The sequence below is a fragment of the Suncus etruscus genome, chromosome 20 (genome assembly GCF_024139225.1).
Source record: "Suncus etruscus isolate mSunEtr1 chromosome 20, mSunEtr1.pri.cur, whole genome shotgun sequence".
In the NCBI taxonomy this organism is placed as follows: Eukaryota; Metazoa; Chordata; class Mammalia; order Eulipotyphla; family Soricidae; genus Suncus; species Suncus etruscus.
Window position 1 is genome coordinate 13,379,020 of NC_064867.1, and position 18,706 is coordinate 13,397,725.

The following is an 18,706-nucleotide window of genomic DNA, read 5'->3' on the forward strand; positions in this document are numbered from 1 at the left end:
TTAATGTTCTCTGCTTCTTGACTTTTCTACTTATTTAATTCTTTGTAGAATACTGCACCTTAAAAATCATCTCAATTTTATTTATTTTTAAGTAGAATTGTTTCATTTCAGGGAAATAGAAGGGAAAGAACAAGAGGTAGCATGCTCAAGAGAGAATGTAGCCTTTTCCAGCAGGAAAAATTGAATGAAAGCAATACATCATAATGAAAGGATTTTCACATCAGAGACTGAGATGCAAATAACCCCCAGTATGGAGAATCTTTTGTTGCTGTTTTGGGGCCACATCTAGCAGTGCTCTGGGTTCAGGGATCACTCTTTGCAGGCCTAGGGGACTACATGGGGTGCTAGGGATTGAATATGAGATAGCTGCAAGCAAAGGAAAGAGCTTTACCTGTTGTACTATCGTTCTAGCCCTCCTTCCCCTATTTTTTAAGGTACAGTGCTCACACTTTTCTCATGTATTTGTGATTTCACACACACACATGCTTGTGGTGCCAAGTATGTCCAATGCACAAAGTAGAATAAATACAAACATTTGCTTTTTGAAGGAGTTCTCCTGATTGGCTTTCACAAATGACCTACATTAAATTCATTTTTCTGCTAACAGAAAAGTGCTGTGGCTGTGATAGAAGTCTTCTGAATAGGGAGTGGCAAGTGCTAAGATGCTTGTCCAGGGAGGGGCTACTCTGGCAGGCTCTCTGTGTCAGACCTACCTGCTTTTCATAAATGTGAGGGATTGTTTAGGCTTCCTGTGTTGTTTGCTATGATTTAATGTAATGTTATATTGAGGTCCCCAGAAAAAAAAAAACATTTTATGTAAATTTTTTCTAGGCATCAGAGTAATAGTACAGTTGGTAGAATGTTTGCCTTGTATACACTTGATCTGGGTTCGATACCTGGCACCCATGTGGGTCCCCAAAAACCACCAGGAGTGATCCCTGAGCACTGAAACAGGCATAACCTCTGAGCACTATGGGTTTGATCTCCCCCAAATACCCAGGTGACTCCAGTTCAAATCCACAGAACCACATTTTTATCTCTATCAGTAAGTCCAGGAATGACTTACGAGCACAGAGCCACAAATAAACCCTGAATATAGTCAAGCGTGTCAAATTAATCAGCAATTTTTGCTTTATGTCATTTCTGCTTACTAAGGGGGAAGCTATAATAGTAGCTACTTAAAATGAAATTCTTAAATGAAATTTTATTTTATTTCATGACATAGAAGCAACTCCTATTTTCTTTCAGTCCTACCTCATCTGTTTTGTTTGGTTTTGTTTGAGGGGCATACCAGTGCTCTGTGTTCCTGCATGCAAAACACATGTTCAGTCTTTTGAGCTCTCTCTCTTGTCCTACCAATTATTATGAACTTTAATTAATGTTCACTTTAATATGCTCATCCAGAATTTTCTTTACTTATAGCAACTATGAAGAGTTAGATTGAATCTATACTCCTTTGTGTCTACCTTAACCCACTCATTATCATTACTTTTTTATTATTATGCTTAATATTTTGGATTAGAAGCTTCACAAGTTGTGAACACAGACATATCATTAGGCAAATATCATTAGGCAGTAGCAGCTAATGCAGGTTTATTTCTGTATACAAAATAGATGCTGGAATGAGAATAAGGCTTGAGACTAAAAAGATTTTATGTGATCTGATACCCTTGTTATAAGTGACTTTGAAGTGGCATTCTCAGACCAGCTTGAGTAGTTTAAACAGGGTAGAAGAAAATGAAAGCATGCTTTTGGTTGCTGTTTTGGTTTGGGGGCCATATATACTGAGGGGTCATTCCTGGATATGCTCAGTGGAACATGTCATGCTAGGGTTCAAACCCAGGCCTAATGTGCTTTAGCCTTTGCACTGTCTCCCCAGTCTTGAAGGTGATTCCTGAAAGGGTGTCTAACATGAAACAGAAGGTCGTTAAATATTGGGGAAAGGGAGCCAGAGTGGGAGATGGTCAGAATGCTACTTGAATGGTTTCTTTTTTTAACCTCCAAGTGTTTAAGTATAAAATTGATTATTTAGGTCTGTTCCCTCTTTGTAAAAGGAAGGCGTCAAGTCAGTTGACTCAGGAGCAAGGCTGTGATAATGCTTGACCTTAGCCTGTGACACGCTGCTGCCAACAAAGAATCTGTAACGACTACTTCTCTTAGTTTTCTATCAGAGGGTGATAGAAAATAAACCACCTACCTATTTCACAAGACTGAACCCAGATGAATGAATAGATGTTCGTAAGCACTCCATAGTCTGGGAGGTGAAGTTATGCAAGCTCCAATTGTTTTTGGGTCACCTATTGCTCTCAGCCAGGGGCCAGTGTCAACATGTTTTATCTTTTCCATTTACTCCAGAGCTTGCCACTGAGATCTTGATCCTGAGGGGGAACTAAACATCTTTCCTTCCTCTTGTGCTTCTCAAAGGGCTGAGTGGCTTTGGGATATTTGACCTCTCTGAGCCTCAGTTTCTTTATCTCTTTAAATGAAGGATGCTGAGTCATCCATACAGCTGACAGCCTGTGGGCCTCTTTTGCCAGTCCTCTGCAAGTTTTTGGTTGTGTTTTACTTTTCATATTTTACATTTTTTACATTTTCATATTCCTTTAGGGAGGACGAGCCTTGTCATTTTTTTTTTTTTTTGGTTTTTTTTTGGGCCACACCCGGTAACGCTCAGGGGTTACTCCTGGCTATGTGCTCAGAAGTTGCTCCTGGCTTGGGGGACCATATGGGACACTGGGGGATCGAACCGTGGTCCGTCCAAGGCTAGCGCAGGCAAGGCAGGCACTTTACCTTTAGCGCCACCGCCCGGCCCCGAGCCTTGTCATTTTTGACTGAAGATTCTTGTCATTTGGTCTACACCTGTCATTTCTTTATAGGCTGTTCCTGACCTGAATGTATTAGGCCTCTATAACTGAATGTCTTCCAAGATTTTTTCTTTCTGATAACTGTCTCCATTCTACTAACTCTCCACATATTTCCCTTTGAAGAACAATAACTATGTAACAGAAGGAATAAATTAATCCTACAGCTTTGAGAAATAGGCTTCCTTTAGGAATAGTTATAGGCAATAAGATAGTCTTGATTCTTACAGGAATTCCTTGCGGTTTTGATCACTTTTACTTTTAAAACATGTGTTGGTGGGTGTTTCTGGTTCAGTACTGTGACCAATTTAAGTGATGCTTTCTGTACAAGATATATTATTTTCGAAAGCAACTAATTTCAAAGACGAAAGCATCTGTGTCTGTGAGAGTCAATACCATTATTCTTTATAAAAAGAAATCGTCTTTTCTCCAAGCACTTTACTTAAATAGACTGCTCGAGTGGCCTGCACATTTTTGAGTGTTTGCTTAGCAATAATTTTAGACTTTAAAGCTTCAAAAATAGTGCAGAAAGTTCTGTATACACTTTGCTCGGCTTCCCTTAATGTTAGGGTCTTGCATTACCATGGTTACATGGTTAAGAAAATATTATTTAACCAGTGCATATTCAAATGTGAATTACAGCCTATTTTATCTAAATTATAGAAATTACATATGTTAATACTATTTTATTTTAACTTATCTTTAAGAGTCATTATCAAAATAATTTTAAGGGGAAAAATCCATATAGTAAAACAGCTAGAGAGAACACTTTATTTTGCCTTAGTTGTGAAATCTAAGACTTAAAGTTCTTCATGTTTTCTAAATGTGTTTGAGTACAGCAAAACTGTGACATGTTATCCAATACGGAAGAGAACCATGACTTAACAAAGAAAATCTGGGCTTTATGGCTGATGTAAAAAGCTCTAATTTCCCTATGTGGTAAGGTTCATAGCAGTTTAATTTTGTGCCTTTGCAAAATAATAAGCATGAGGTAGTCAAAGTTGTAATTACCTTCAGTCATGCTAAGCTCTCCTACTATTATTATTTTGTAAGTCCTATTTAAGAAGTCCATTAGCAACTATATAAGGAAAAAAGGGAGACTTACAAAGATGCAGTTCAAGTGTGTAATAAGACAATTTATTTATTTGTCAGAATGAATTAAATGACCTTCTGTTTCATTGTTAGTTCAGGGAGCATTTAAAATTCTTTTGAGCAATTGTGAGGTAAAAAAGAATGTCCTAGGTAGAGAATTTGAACAGTGTATCACAGGTTCTTACCATCTAACTTGTTAGTGGCTTACATTTTAGTTTAGATTCATTACAGTCTCTTTCTCTGTCATAGGTGTTTACTCTCCAATTACTAAGACAAGCTAATGAGGCGTGTCTCTGGGGACTGCTGTTAGCATTAACCCAAATTTCAAATAACAATAGAAGAGAGAAGTCATTTCAGAGGATTTCTTTTGAGAAAAAGAATAAAAACGTCAAGAGTGAATCACAACTCTATCTGGCCATGTAAACACCAAACCCATTTGGCTTTCCTGCGAACTCCTAATGATGCTTTCTTTCCAGCCTGAGATAGGATTCTTATTCCATGATAAAGATAATCTAAAGGAAAGATACCCTAAATGTCAGTTACTCAAGTAGTATGGATTTGGATTTTATATCCAGTCTCACATCTGTGTCCACTTCCCTAACCTCCTTCTTTTTGGGGGTTTCTTTTTGAAAGGGAGGGATCACACCTAGCCGTGCTCAGGGATTGCTCCGAGCTCTGTACTCCGGGAGTCACCAATAGCAGTGCACAAGGGTAACATGTGGTGTTCTGGGGAGTGAACTCAGGTTGGCCGCATGGAAGATAAGCACCCTGCCTCCAGTACTGTCTTTTCATCCCACCCTTCTTTTTTAAATGAGAAAAGATAACAAAAACGACTTCAGTTCAATTTCCCTGTTAAAATCCATGAAAATGCATGTATGGAGCACGTGTCACAGTCTCTTTGACCTCATTTCATCTGTAGTAGTTGGAACATTATTTTCTGTAAATAGTTTTCCATTTTCTAACAGTAGAACTCTTTTCTCATGTAAGTATATATATAACCCAAAAGAAATATGACTGTTGGGTTGAAGCAGGAAGCCCTTGGTCTGTAATAAGTAGTGTCCACTGCTCTTGCTGGGACTGAAGCTCACCACCTCTCCTGGTTACTGTGGAAGTAGCAACTGCTGCATTAGTCTCATGTTCTGTCCTTAGGGCCATGATTCCAGAAAATCAGCTAGGGTTGTTGAGAAGCTTATAACAGTTATTTACAAGTAAATATATTACAACTAAGGATGAACCTTAGTTATCTATGCTAGTCTTTATTTATTTATTTATTTATTTATTTATTTATTTATTTATTTATTTATTGTTTTGGTTTTTGGTTTTTGGGTCACACCGGGCAGCGCTCAGGGGTTACTCCTGGCTCTACACTCAGAAATTGCTCCTGGCAGGCTAAGGGGACCATATGGGATGCCGGGATTTGAACCACCAACCTTCTGCATGAAAGGCAAATGCCTTACCTCCATGCTATTTCTCCGGCCCCATCTATGCCAGTCTTGAGTTTGGTGTTTTACTAGTCCGCTGGGAAATAAGCTCAGAGTTTGAGAATAATCATTTAGAAATGTTGCAAGATATTTAGCATTGCCATGCCCATCTACCACATGGTCAGTGCATTTAATCTTTTGAACAGAATATAGACCTAAACTATGGGTTCATAACATAGTGGACATTTTAAAAATGGCTAGTTCAGTTGGAAAGTCATCATTCATTAATATTGACAAATAAGAATAGTCTCTTCTAAAGTGAAATAATTTCTAAAGAAGTAAACAATTCCTGAAAATATTCAAGTTTCCTATTACATTACAAATACTCATCAACTGACAAGAAAAATTTGGCAGATTTTTTAACTGAAAAGGAATGGCATAGGTTAAGGGTTAAGAAACTATTTTAATCCATTTGTCTATGTATTCTTTAATTTAGTCAATGTTTTTTGTTTGCCTAGAGTGGGTATGATAAAAGAGACTAATCCTTAATGTTATGAAATTATCAGGTAACTGCACTATTGTGTTGTAACATAAATAGTTTTTGAGGTTTTCTACTGTGCTCCCACCATGACATATATTGTTCTAGGGATATATATTTGTGGGTAACACAGACACCATCTCTACACACATGGAGCTTTTGAAGTAGTGTAAGGGAACCAAGACACAGGTCAGAAGATTTCTGTTGTTGAGAGGTTCCTGGAAAAGTTAACAGAGGGTGATAAGGGACTTAGGGAGATGAAGAAATGCACAGGTCACTGAAGTACCTGTTCACTGAGGTGACAACTGGTCAGAGGCCGGAATGGACACAAAAATGCCAGTCTGAGACTATGAGAACAGCCAGTGGCAAATGCCAAGGATCTAAGGTGAGAAGGAGTCGGCATGTTTTTTGTGCCAGGAAGAAAGCTAAAAGAGCTGAGATTGGCATGAAGCAGAGGATAGGGGAATGAAGAATGTGCAAGGCATGGGCAGAAGCCAATGGCTACAGGAGTGGTGTGATCTGATTTACATTTAATATTATGTCTGCCCCCCTTTCCCAGGGTTCCTATGGATGAAGAGTGTCAAGGGGGAGAGCAGAGAAATGATAAGGAGGACATGAGGATCAGGGGCTCTAGACAACAGAAGATGACAACCTTTGTGGGGGCTGTGAGTGGCACGAGACAGAGCTGATGGGACGAGGCAGACTGAATGGGGGTGATGAGTTTGTTGTCTAGAGTGGCCAATTGATGCCAGTGAGGGAAGTGATGAGCTATTGGGTTTTGGAATAGGTATGATTTCGGGTGTCCATGAGCTATTTAGTTAGTGACTGAATTCAAGAAGTGAGGTTAGTTGAGGTAATGATGGTGTCCTCATGATACTTATGACTATGGGACTGCACAAACTTTCTTTGGGTAACCAACAGAGAGAGAAGAGGTCAAAGAGTGAGGGAGTATATGAACTACTAGGGCAGATCATGCATGCTTCAGGGTAGTTCAGATGATAAGGTGTACTGAACCTAGGAACTGAGGGAGCCTATGATAGCCTGTCTCAAACAGTCTTCCCTTGCAATTGTGCCCCTGTAGTCCCTATCCTTGGCTGTTCCCCACAGGCCCACTATCTTTTTCAGCTTTTATGACTGTGTGTGTGTGTGTGTGTGTGTGTGTGTGTGTGTGTGTGTGTGTATGTGTATTGTAATTTAAAAAAAACTTTCCAATGTACTGGAGTCTGCATCTCAAGATTGGAAATCTGGGTGCTTCCCCTAAAAGACCTTGACCAAGTGAAGATCTGCCACAAATTTCAAGGCATAACAGACACCCTAAAACTTCTTTCAGATCTGATTTCTATAGGCAGTTAATTACCCCATGTGGAACCCCTGCTCTACCCCTCTGGGAAGCATTGATAAGTGATATGCCTCTGCACAACTTGATTTATGCTTAAAATACTGCCTTCCTCATCTCAGACCCAGCCCCCTGCCTGACAATTCAAACTATGGCCCACGGGCCACATATTGTATTTGTATCTGTTTTGTTTCTTCATTGCAAAATAAGATATATGCAGTGTGCATAAGAATTCGTTCATAAGTTTTGTTTTTACTATAGTCAGACCCTCCAATGGTCTGAGGGACAGTGAACTGGCCCCTGTTTAAAAAGTTTGAGGACCCCTGGCTCAAAGGCTGGGACACATGCTTTGTATGCAGGAAGCCTGGGCTTAGTCCTCCAAGTGTACCAAGCCAATAGTTGCCTCTAGCATACTGGGTATGGTCCCAAAACAACCCCCGAAATCTGCTTCCTCTTTTGCCCTACTTCCCAGCTTGGATTATAGACACTAGTATAATCATTTTGTTCATTTAAAATGGGCTTAGAATAAAGCTTTTCCAATTTGTCAGTCCTTATCACTACCCTCACCCCTGAATAATTTCCATTTTAACAGCCACCAAGTGGAAAGGATTTTGCTGTTTGATCCTATAAGAAATTGTTTCTACAGATTCTAGTGAATTTGTTTACTGTTTAATCAAGTGCAATGTTTCCAGAGCATTATCTATTTTCACCATTCCAGCTCACAGAGTAGGCACTAATCTTAAACTGATAAAGCTATTCGATGATTATTTCCTTTTCACACATCAGGTCAACAAAATTAGAGAGCTTAATTCAGACTCTAAGCAGGGAGTTGGAAAGGATTTGAATGTAGTGGGTGCTTGAGTTTTTTCCGGGGTACTCAGGGCTCTCTCAAACTCTTTCCTGGGCTAAACCTTGGAAAAAGTAAAATTAGAATCTGTTTTTTTTTTTGGACTGGGTTTCTACTTGGTGTGTGTGTGTGTGTGTGTGTGTGTGAGAGAGAGAGAGAGAGAGAGAGAGAGAGAGAGAGAGAGAGAGAGAGAGAGAGAGAGAGAGAGAAAGAGAGAGAGAAGGAGAGAGAAGGAGAGAGAGAGGGAGAGAGAGGCTAGTTTTTAAGTCTCCCTCTAGAAAATTCTGGAACCTTTGGCTTTTATTTATATTTCTTATTTTATTTTTGTGGAGTTGTTTTTGGGCTACACCCATCTGTGCTTAGTTACTCCTGGTTCTGCATTCAGTGATTACCCCTGGTGGGACTTAGGGGATCATATGGGGTGGTGGGGATTAAATCTGAGTTCTCCTGTACTAATTTTCTGGCCCTGGCCTTTGGCTTTAAAAGATGATATTAAATGTTGGGGACCTGCTTGGGGTGAATGGGCCTGAAGCAGGGGCACAGCAAGAACAAAAATATCAAGACAGACTATAAGAGAGAAAAGCTTGGGGTTAGGGGGTTCACACCCTTGTGACTTAATAAACACTTCTTGTATGGTATATATTGTTTAGAACCAGTAAACACAGGAAGGTGGGATAACATTAACAAAAAGTTGACTGATCTGCTAATCTAACCTAGGTAGGCCTTTATGTATCAAAGGGACTGGAATGGCTAAAGCCAAAGTCTTTAGATTGTCTTCTGGAAGAGGTGGTAGATAAAAGAGTAAATATAGGACCTTCACCAATAGGACATTCCCTAAAGGTGCAGGTATTTGGTAATTTGTAATTAAGGGTCTGTAAATCACCTTTTCAGCCCCTCTCCTCAGACTATCATCTTTTAGCCTAGGGTATCCTGGATTTCTGGATATCCAGCAATTAAAGACTATTCTTTTTTCCCCACTTTCTACCAGTTCTCTCTCTCTCTCTTTCTCTCTCTCTCCCTCCCTCCCTCTCTCTCTCTCTCTTTCTTTCTTTCTCCCTTTCTCTCTCTCTCTTTCTTTCTCTTTCTCTCTTTCTTTCTCTCTCTCTTTCTTTCTTTCTTTCTTTCTTTCTTTCTTTCTTTCTTTCTTTCTTTCTTTCTTTCTTTCTTTCTTTCTTTCTTTCTTTCTTTCTTTCTTTCTTTCTTTCTCTCTCTCTCTCTCTTTCTTTCTTTCTTTCTTTCTTTCTCTCTCTCTTTCTCCCTTTCTTTCTTTCTCTCTCTTTCTCCCTTTCTCTTTCTTTCTTTCTTTCTTTCTTTCTTTCTTTCTTTCTTTCTTTCTTTCTTTCTTTCTTTCTTTCTTTCTTTCTTTCTTTCTTTCTTTCTTTCTTTCTTTCTTTCTCTCTCTCTCTCTCTCTCTCTCTCTCTCTCTCTTTCTTTCTCTTCTCTTTCTTTCTTCTCTTTTCTTTCTTTCTTTCTTTCTTTCTATCTTCTCTCTCTCTCTCTCTCTCTCTTCTCTTTCTTTCTTTCTTTCTTTCTTTCTTTCTTTCTTTCTCTCTCTCTTTCTCTCTTTCTTCTTTCTTTCTTTCTTTCTTTCTTTCTTTCTTTCTTTCTTTCTTTATTTCTTTCTTTCTTTCTTTCTTTCTTTCTTTCTTTCTTTCTTAATTATTTATTTGTTTCTTTCTTTCTTTCTTGCTTTCTTTCTTGCTTTCTTGCTTGCTTTCTTGCTTTCTTGCTTATTTTCAGAGTTAAGCAGATGCTACATCAAAACATGCCTTAATACTTCACAAAGCAAATTTCCAAAGTTCCTAAAGGATAATATCTTTGCTTGCTAGCATTTCACTTCATATGGGGGATCTGTGTGGTTTTGGCCAACAAACTCAGAATTTACTTCTGACTTTGCACAAAGGGATCACTTCTGGCTATGCTCAAGGGTCAGTTCAAACATGTGCAAGCAAGAAAAGCCCTACTCACTGTACTATTGTTCTGGCCTTGCATTTCATTTCCTGATAGTCTCCTTCACTTTGTGCAGTTTCTGGTTTGAGATTGCCCATGATAAATGCTCAAGAAATATTTACTGAATGATTTAGTCTGTTGTATCATCCCCTGGGCACAATAATATTTTAAAAAGCATTTTTCTATTTAATTAAAAATAATGATTAACAAAGTTATTGATGAATTTTATGCATATAATATTTCACGGCCGATTCCATCTCCAGTGTCAGCTTCCCTCCATCAGTGTCCACATATTGCACCCCCTTTATGTCACCTCTCCCACCCCCACCTGCTAAATTGAAAAGTACATTACAAAGTTCTTTGGTCACAATTTAGAGCTCATGTTGTTGAGTTTGTGCTTCGGATATATAGCTATATCACTCTTTCATCACCTTAAAACTGAAGTTCCAATTTCTATGTTCCCAGTACTTTCCTTTTTTTATATTCTGTCTTCCCTCTTAATTTCTTTTATTCCCTCTCCTCCTCCCTAAGCTTTTAGTTGAGGGTGGTGTCGGCATCCACCTCACTTTACCACATTGCATTTCCTCATACAGTTGTTCTACATCCACAGATAAGATAGATCATTTGTGTTTGTCTTTCTCCTTCTGGCTTTACTCAACCTATCTTCCAGTTCCAATCAAGTTGCAATGAATTGCGTGACTTCATCTTTCCTTATAGCTGTATAGTATTCCATCATGTATAGAATGCACCATCTTTATAGTTCATTCATCTGTGGCTAGATATCTAGGTTGATTCCATATCTTAACTATTGTACTAAGTACAGCAATGAATAATGGTATGAGCACATTCTATTGAATGAATGTTTTTAAGTCCTGGAGATAGATACACAAAAGTGGAATTGCTGGGTCATATGGTACCTCAATTTTAAATTAACTGAGGACTCTCTATACAGTTTTCCCAGGAGTTGAACCAAACAACATTTCCACCAACAATGGATGAGTTTTCCTTTTTTACTACGTATTTGGCAGTACTGATTTTTTCTATATTTGATATGTCCCATACTCACTGTTGTGGGGTTGATGGTGTTTTATGTTGTCCTAATTTGAATTTCCTTAATAATAAATGATGCTGAGCACATTATATGTCTTTTAGAATCTGATCACTTCCTCTCCTTTCCTCGGTTTTTGATAGGATATTTGAATTTGGTTTTGCTGATCTTTGTTAGTACTTTATATATTCTGGATTTTAAATCAAGTGTCTAATGTGAATATTTTCCCTCTTCATCTAGCTATCTTGGGCCTGGAGAGATAGCACAGCGGTGTTTGCCTTGCAAGCAGCCGATCCAGGACCAAAGGTGGTTGGTTCAAATCCAGGTGTCCTATATGGTCCCCATGCCAGCCAGGAGCTATTTCTGAGCAGACAGCCAGGAGTAACCCCTGAGCACCGCCGGGTGTGGCCCAAAAACCAAAAAAAAAAAAAAAATCTAGCTATCTTTTAGTTTTAGCGCATGTTTCTTTTGCCATGCATCCATTCTTTAATTTGATATAGTCCCATTTGATTATTTTTAAATTTGTTGTCTTGCCAGTGATATAAGGTCATTGACAACACCAGATCTTTGGTGTCTGCTTATATTCTCCTCAATGTACTTAATAGTTTCTGGTAAGATCTCGATCTTTGAATTCCTTTGACTTGAGTTTTGTGTAAGGTGTGAGATATAGATTAAACTTTAATATTCTGCATGTTGTTATCCAATTTTCTAAGCACCATTTGTTGAAGAGGCCATCTTTACTTTATTTCATGTTATCAGCTCTTTTATCTGAAATTTACTAGATATACACATGGGATTTTGTCATTGAATATTTGACCCATGGATCAGAGAATCAGTACCAGGCAGTACCAGGCATTTATAATCATTATAGCTTTATAATACAATTCCAAATTAGGTAATAAGTTACATCACATTTCTTATTTTTTAACATGTGTTATCTGTTTGCATGAAAACTTTATTATTGACTTTTCTAGATCCTTGAAGTATGTCATCTGAATTTGGATTGGGATTGTAATCTATGTAATAGTTTAGTCATTTTAACAATATTAATTCTTTAACAATATTGATTCTTTGAACGTATAAGCATGCAATATTTTTTTATTTTTATATCTTAAATAATTTAAAGCTATCATGTTTAGATATCCCACAACTTTTGTTAAATCAATTCCTAAAGTTTTAGGATACTATTTTATTTTTTATTAATTACTTTGTTTAAAACCATGGTTACAAGGTTGTACCTTTTTTTTTGAGTTTTTTCCCCACAACTGCAAAATTTTTAATGATTTTCAGTCATACAATCACAATACCCTTCACCAGAGCACATTTTCTCCTACCCAATGTCCTCAGTTTTTCTCCCACCCTTCCTCCTGCCTGCATCTAGGCAGACATTTTTTTTCCTTCTCTTTCTCTCTTTTTGCCCCCTGAATACAATGTGGTTTGTAATACTGTTACTGAAGGAATATCATACATATCACTTTATCTCATCACCAATTTCTTGTCCAGAGTGATCATATAGTGTGGTCCCTTCTCTGCCATAACTCTACTCCCCTGCTATTTGTGACAAACTTCCTCTATGGACTGTTCCTCTGACCTTCATCTTTATTGTCTCTGGATACTATTGCCCTACTATCTTTTTTTTTTTTTTTTTTGGTTTTTGGGTCACACCCGGCAGTGCTCAGGGGCTACTCCTGGCTCTATGCTCAGAAATTACCCCCAGCAGGCTCGAGGGACCATATGGGATGCCGGGATTTGAACCATCATCCTTCTGCATGCAAGGCAAACGCTTTACCTCCATGCATCTCTCCGGCCCCTACTATCTTTTTTTTAATATCCCACAAGTGAATGTAATTATTCTATGTCTATCCATCTCTCTCATTACCATAATGCTCTTCATTGGATATTATTTTTTTCCTATTGGATATTATTTTAAATCGGATAGACTCCTTGATTGCTTTCTCCTCTGATTTATTCTTTGTATATAAGAACAGGCATGACTTCGGGGCCGGAGCTATAGCACAGCGGTAAGTCATTTGCCTTGCATGCGGCTGCACAAGACAGATTTGCTGGGTTCGATCTTCGTAGTCCCATATGGTCCCCTGAGCCAGGAACAATTTCTGAGTGCATAGCAAGGAGTAACCCCTGAGTGTCACTGGGTGTGGCCCAAAAACAAAAACAAACAAATGAAATAACATATGACTTATTTTGTTATTGTTTCTAGGAGCTTATTTTGTGGACTCTTTTAGGGTCTTCTGTGTATATTGTCATGTCATCTTTAAATACTGATGATTAAATTTTTCAGTTTTTCAATTTACCTTTAACCTTTGATTTCTTTTTCTTGCCCCTGGGCACAGTCTTAATATACAAATATTTTGCTTCCCTTGGCACACATCTGTGATAAGCCTTGGCCCTGAACCCTTCATTCCAGCATAATTTGTTTTCACTAATAAGACAACTCTGCTGGCAAACTGATTTTAAAATTCCTAGATAAACTGCCTCTGTACATTTTATGAAATTAAATTTCAGTAAATTCTGTAGTAGTGAAGCACCCATTAGCCTATTCCTTTTGTTCCTAAATACCTCTTCAAACACTTGGATTTTGACTACCAATTTTATAATACATTGAGGCCTGTTAGAAACCCATGATGTTGTGTTCTGTGCTTGTAAAGCACATAGAAGTTATATGATGACATTGGAAAGTAGTAGGAAAATTTTACATACTCAAGTTTAGCCAGTAATCTATTTTATTTTGCATTTTCTGTGTAATTGAAAACTCTCTTTTGGTTTCTTTTCTTGAAACAGGAAACATTTAACTAGAAATTAATTAAGGATGAAATGGCAAACAAATAAGGGTTTTGGGTTTTTTTTTTTTTTTTGTCCATTGGTGATCTCACACTTAAATTTTAAGAAACTGAGAAATAGTATAATAATTTATTCTAGGAGGAATGACCATGATACTATTAATTTTGATTCAGAAGCTTGAAGTGCCTAGTAGACTATTCCCAGGCAATCTCCTCACTACCTGTCTTGTTAAAACAACAACAAAAACAAACAAAATCCCAATCAAAATTCAACTGAGTAACCTTCAAAACTTTTATTGGTTTTACTTAGTGATAAAGAAATCAAGACAGTATCCAGCCTAGAAGAGAGAGAAGACCACTGAGTAAATGAAAAGAGGAAAGGCTTTATGGCATAGGCAGAAGAATTAGAAACAAAGAAGTTGTACTAGTCAAAAACCTGAGGAATTATAAAATAAATTTTCCTAAAGCAGATAGCAGATACATTATTTAGCTAGCGTTGATCTTGGGATTTCTGATTTTTGATCAGTGTTTAGGTTTCTGCGTTAGGGAAAACTGAATCTATAATTACTGTCACTTGTGTAAGATTAATCTCAGAAGAACAGTACTTGTTTTGCATTTGGATTTGATGCCCTATACCACAACAAAGAAAAAGAAATGGAAGATTTCTTTTGGTTTGTTGATATGGGGCTTAGCATGAGCAACTTCATTCTAGGCTTGCCTTGATGTTGTTGACGTATTTGCATTTTTATTTTCCTTGCCTTTGTGGCCACTGCTATATATTGGCGCAGAGAATCTGTTTTGCACTTTCGTGCTTGTGTTTGCTGGTTCTCATACCAATGTGATTTGGGTGCTCACTTATATTCTTGTTGTAGTGCTCTGGGAAGTTTTGGGGGTGTTCATATATTTGGTTGACAATGGCTGCACTGTCCTGGGCAGTGTCCACACATCTTTAGATGTTGTGCTTGCTGGTATTTCAAACCTCACTGATGGTATTGAAACAAACCCAAATGTGTGCCAGAGACTCCACACACACTCTAAAGAGACACTGGCGGGGGGGGGGGGGGTGTCACAAAAAGCAGAGCTATTTTAATTGTACTAGTCACATATGTGGACACTAGCAGTTGTACTTATGGTCTCAGGGTTGCAGAGAAGATGCTTTGTGCCGCCAAGTCTTTTCTCTGGTCCCTTTTCCTTATCTTACTTTTTAGCAGGATGGTTGATAAGTTTGGTGATTTGCAGGCTCAACCATTTTAGAAAAGTTTATAACTGGAGCTGACTCAAAGGGTTATTTAGGTGGCAGCTCAAAAGATTTAGGGTTTCTGAAAATCTATTAACATTTTTAAATTATAATGCTGGTTTGCTAGGTGTTGAATTCTCCTATGGGACTCTAGAGGCCTTTAAGTGATAACTAATAAATGGTTTTGATAGTAATAGCTTTATTATTATATATTAAGTAAATGTTAGATTTGGCATGTTTAAATAAGTACCCTAAGTGAATTTTACCTGTGTGGATTGGGACACTTTTGGAATACCCAAGTCAACTAAAGTTTTTCCCTCTTTGAAAGGAATGCGATGTTAATTCTGGTGCATTGATGTCTTACAATGCCTGATCAAGACAAAAAGGTGAAGACCACAGACAAGTCAGCAGATAAAAAACAGCAAGGAGTCACCACCAGGTAACCCGACACTGAGTTTCTCTGATTATTAAACTAGTCCTTGGCCAACAGCCAGGTTTAGTGACTTGCTGAGAAAGAGCAGTCTCTGACAACAGCTAATCTGGGAGACAATGTTTACCAAAGGTTGGGTCGCTGCTAGAGTTCCAAAGGAAAGGTTCCCTGTGCAGGCTGTGGTTCACCAGCATAGGCATTATGGGGTAAATCTATCTGATTTGCCTGGACTTTTCTGTAGCTTGACATTGTATTGTGCTTTCTCCTAGGGATTATTCAGATCTTAAAAGACTTCGCTGCCTTTTGAACGTTCAATCAAGCAAACAACAGGTAGTGTTTTCCAAGAATGTGTATGCCTTAGTAAAAGTGAGAATGCAGATTCTCAAAGCGCTTGGCATAACATCTTTAAGTGTGCTGAGGCTACTTCTTATTCTAAAGCTTGTTTATTCTTCCTTTGTTCGGTGGTTTATCTGATACCAGCTTGAGACTCTACTGAGGCATAGCACCTACAATCTGTCATTCTCTTCTCATGACTGCAGTCTTTCATCTGCTCTGATTAGAATACACTTTAGAAATTTTCTCTCTGTCTCTCTTTCCTCAACATTTGTATGTGTTTACCCCAGGTTGGTTAAAAAAAAACTGATACAGAAGTATAACTCCATCTTCCAGAATCGAATATTTTAACTTGTCCTCTTACATAGTGAAACATAAAATCCAACGACTCTTATAAGTAACACTTAAGGCACAAAGAAACAGAATATTCGTTCAAGTGAATTCCCACTGTTCAACTCCTCAGAATCTTAGGAAATCAATTCTCCCCAAACCTTAATTACTATGCTTTTATTTATCAGTTCACCACTTCATGTTTGCCTCTTACTGCAGATTGCATCTCACTCAAAGGGGGAAAGGAATGTCTGCTATATTTGTAGTGTTATTTGAACATTTGCTCATGAAAACCTGGCATCTCTACTTGAAGAGATCTGAGAATGTGTCTTTTGGTTTTGCTCCAGTCTTATTTCAGAAAACCTGTGAGTCAAGGCCATCCTTGGAGGTTTAGTTTGCAGCCAGACTAATAATAAAGATATTCATAAGATTTACTCAGCTTGATAGCTGTTAAGAATAAGATTTAGCTTTTCCCTAAGATCTGTGCAAAAACCCAGATCACAAATAATAAAAGTCTGATTACAACAACAGTGATGGAATAGAACTTCTAGAACTATAAAGAAAAACTATTCCTAGGCTTTGTCCTATGACCTCGTAAATAACAACATATCGAGTTAAAGAGGTCTGATTATATCATCCACAACTGAGTGGAAAGATGTCTGGCACCATAAAAAGACCTTAGGGAGAGAAAAAGAGCATGTACGGAGCCTGCAGTGGTTCTCATGACAGTATATTTCAAGGGCAGAGAAACCCGAAATCTCTTAGGCCAAGGAAATTCCCTTTCTAACATCCTCAATACTATACTTATCTCCAAGAACCAAATATAAATAGACTACCAGAAGTGATTTTTTTCTTCCCATAATGCCTATTTTTACTGTCGTAGCTTTCTTTCTTTCTTTCTTTCTTTTTTTTTTTTTTTTTTTTGGGTTTTGGGTTTTGGGCCACACCCAGCGGTGTTCAGGGGTTACTCCTGGCTATCTGCTCAGAAATAGCTCCTGGCAGGCACGGGGGGGGGGGGGGGGGGGGGAGGGTTCATATGAGATGCCGGGATTTGAACCAACCACCTTAGGTCCTAGATTGGCTGCTTGTAAGGCAAAAGCTGCTATGCTATCTCTCCGGCCCCTGTCGTAACTTTCTTTTTGTTCCTTGTTTTGGGAACAATGAGTGTGCTTATATATCTAAATTCTGATAAAATTTACATAATTTATTATTATTTTTATATTTTATTTATACTTTAATTTATAAATTTTAATGTATTTAACTTAATTTAATAATAAATTTTAATTATTTATGTTTATTATTTATATTTTAATTATTAATTATTTTATGTCACTATTTATTTATTTTGGAGGAGGGCACACCCGATGACGCTCAGGGGTTACTACTGGCTATGCACTCAGAAATCACTCCTGACTTGGGGGACAATATGGGATGCTGGGGGATCAAACTGCGATCCATCCTAGGTTAGCTCATGTCAAACACCCTACCACTTGCACCACCGCTCATCTAGCCTTTACTGGGGAATGCTCAGGGCTCCTGTGCCACTTTCTTCTCCCCAAGAATCAGTATTCTGGGTGTTAAAGTTTGTGGTAAGGAGTTTGAAACTTCTCAGACCTGGAAAAGCCACTTCCTCTTTACCATGTATCATATTTCCTGCGTAACAGTCTAAGGCTTCAGGTGTAAAATTACTTGAGTAGTCAGCTCATATCCAGAAACCACCTCTACAATGGAAATCATCAGTACTGAAACACTACTAAGTATGAAGAACAACTATGCATGGCATGTCTTACAAATGCCAACTCATTTGGTTTTCATAATGTCTCTTAAGTTATATACATATATCTGACTTTTTTTTCCCTATTTTCATGATGTTGGTACTAATGCATAGGGAAATTTTGATGCTTTTGATTTTGGAGGGCCAAAACCAGTGATGCTCAGAGGCTACTCCTGACTCTGTGCTCAGGAGTGATCCCTGGTGGTGCTGGAATTCACATAGTAGTGTAGGGTGTGAGGTAAACTGGCTGCAATATCTGTCACCCAGGGTTGACAGGACGATCCCACGGTTGATTCAGCTGAGGTGGTTGGTTGAAGAGAGAGGGACCATTTTATGGGTGAGGGTGTATGAGTAACTGCACTTCCCTGCAGGAACCTCCAAAAATGCTCTCAAACTGGAGTTAACAGGTTGCAAGATTGGTACCTTATCCACTATACTATCTCTCTGGCTCTGCATATCGAGAGTAAATAACTTTTATAAAATCATACAGCTTGTTCATGGTAGATTATTTTTTGATTTTTGGGCCATACCCAATGGTGCTCAAGGGTTACTCCTGGCTCTGTATTTAGAAATTATTCCTGGCAGGCTTGAGGGACCATATGGGATGCCTGGGAGTGCACCCTAGTTGGCAGCATGCAAGACAAAACATACTCACTGTGCTATTGCTCTGGCCTTGTTAGATTAATTTCATGTCTACTTGTTTATTCATTT

The 18,706-nt window shown here is 38.2% G+C and overlaps 1 protein-coding gene across 1 annotated transcript in view; it reads left to right on the plus strand.

The window, feature by feature from the left end:
* NEK10 (NIMA related kinase 10) overlaps positions 1-18,706 on the plus strand; it is a 271,236-nt gene that overhangs the window by 6,309 nt on the left and 246,221 nt on the right. The window contains exons 2-3 of the mRNA XM_049766054.1: positions 15,457-15,567; positions 15,828-15,888. Coding sequence (XP_049622011.1) covers positions 15,494-15,567; positions 15,828-15,888 — 135 coding nt within the window. The 5' untranslated portion in view covers positions 15,457-15,493. The remainder of the gene's footprint in view (positions 1-15,456; positions 15,568-15,827; positions 15,889-18,706) is intronic.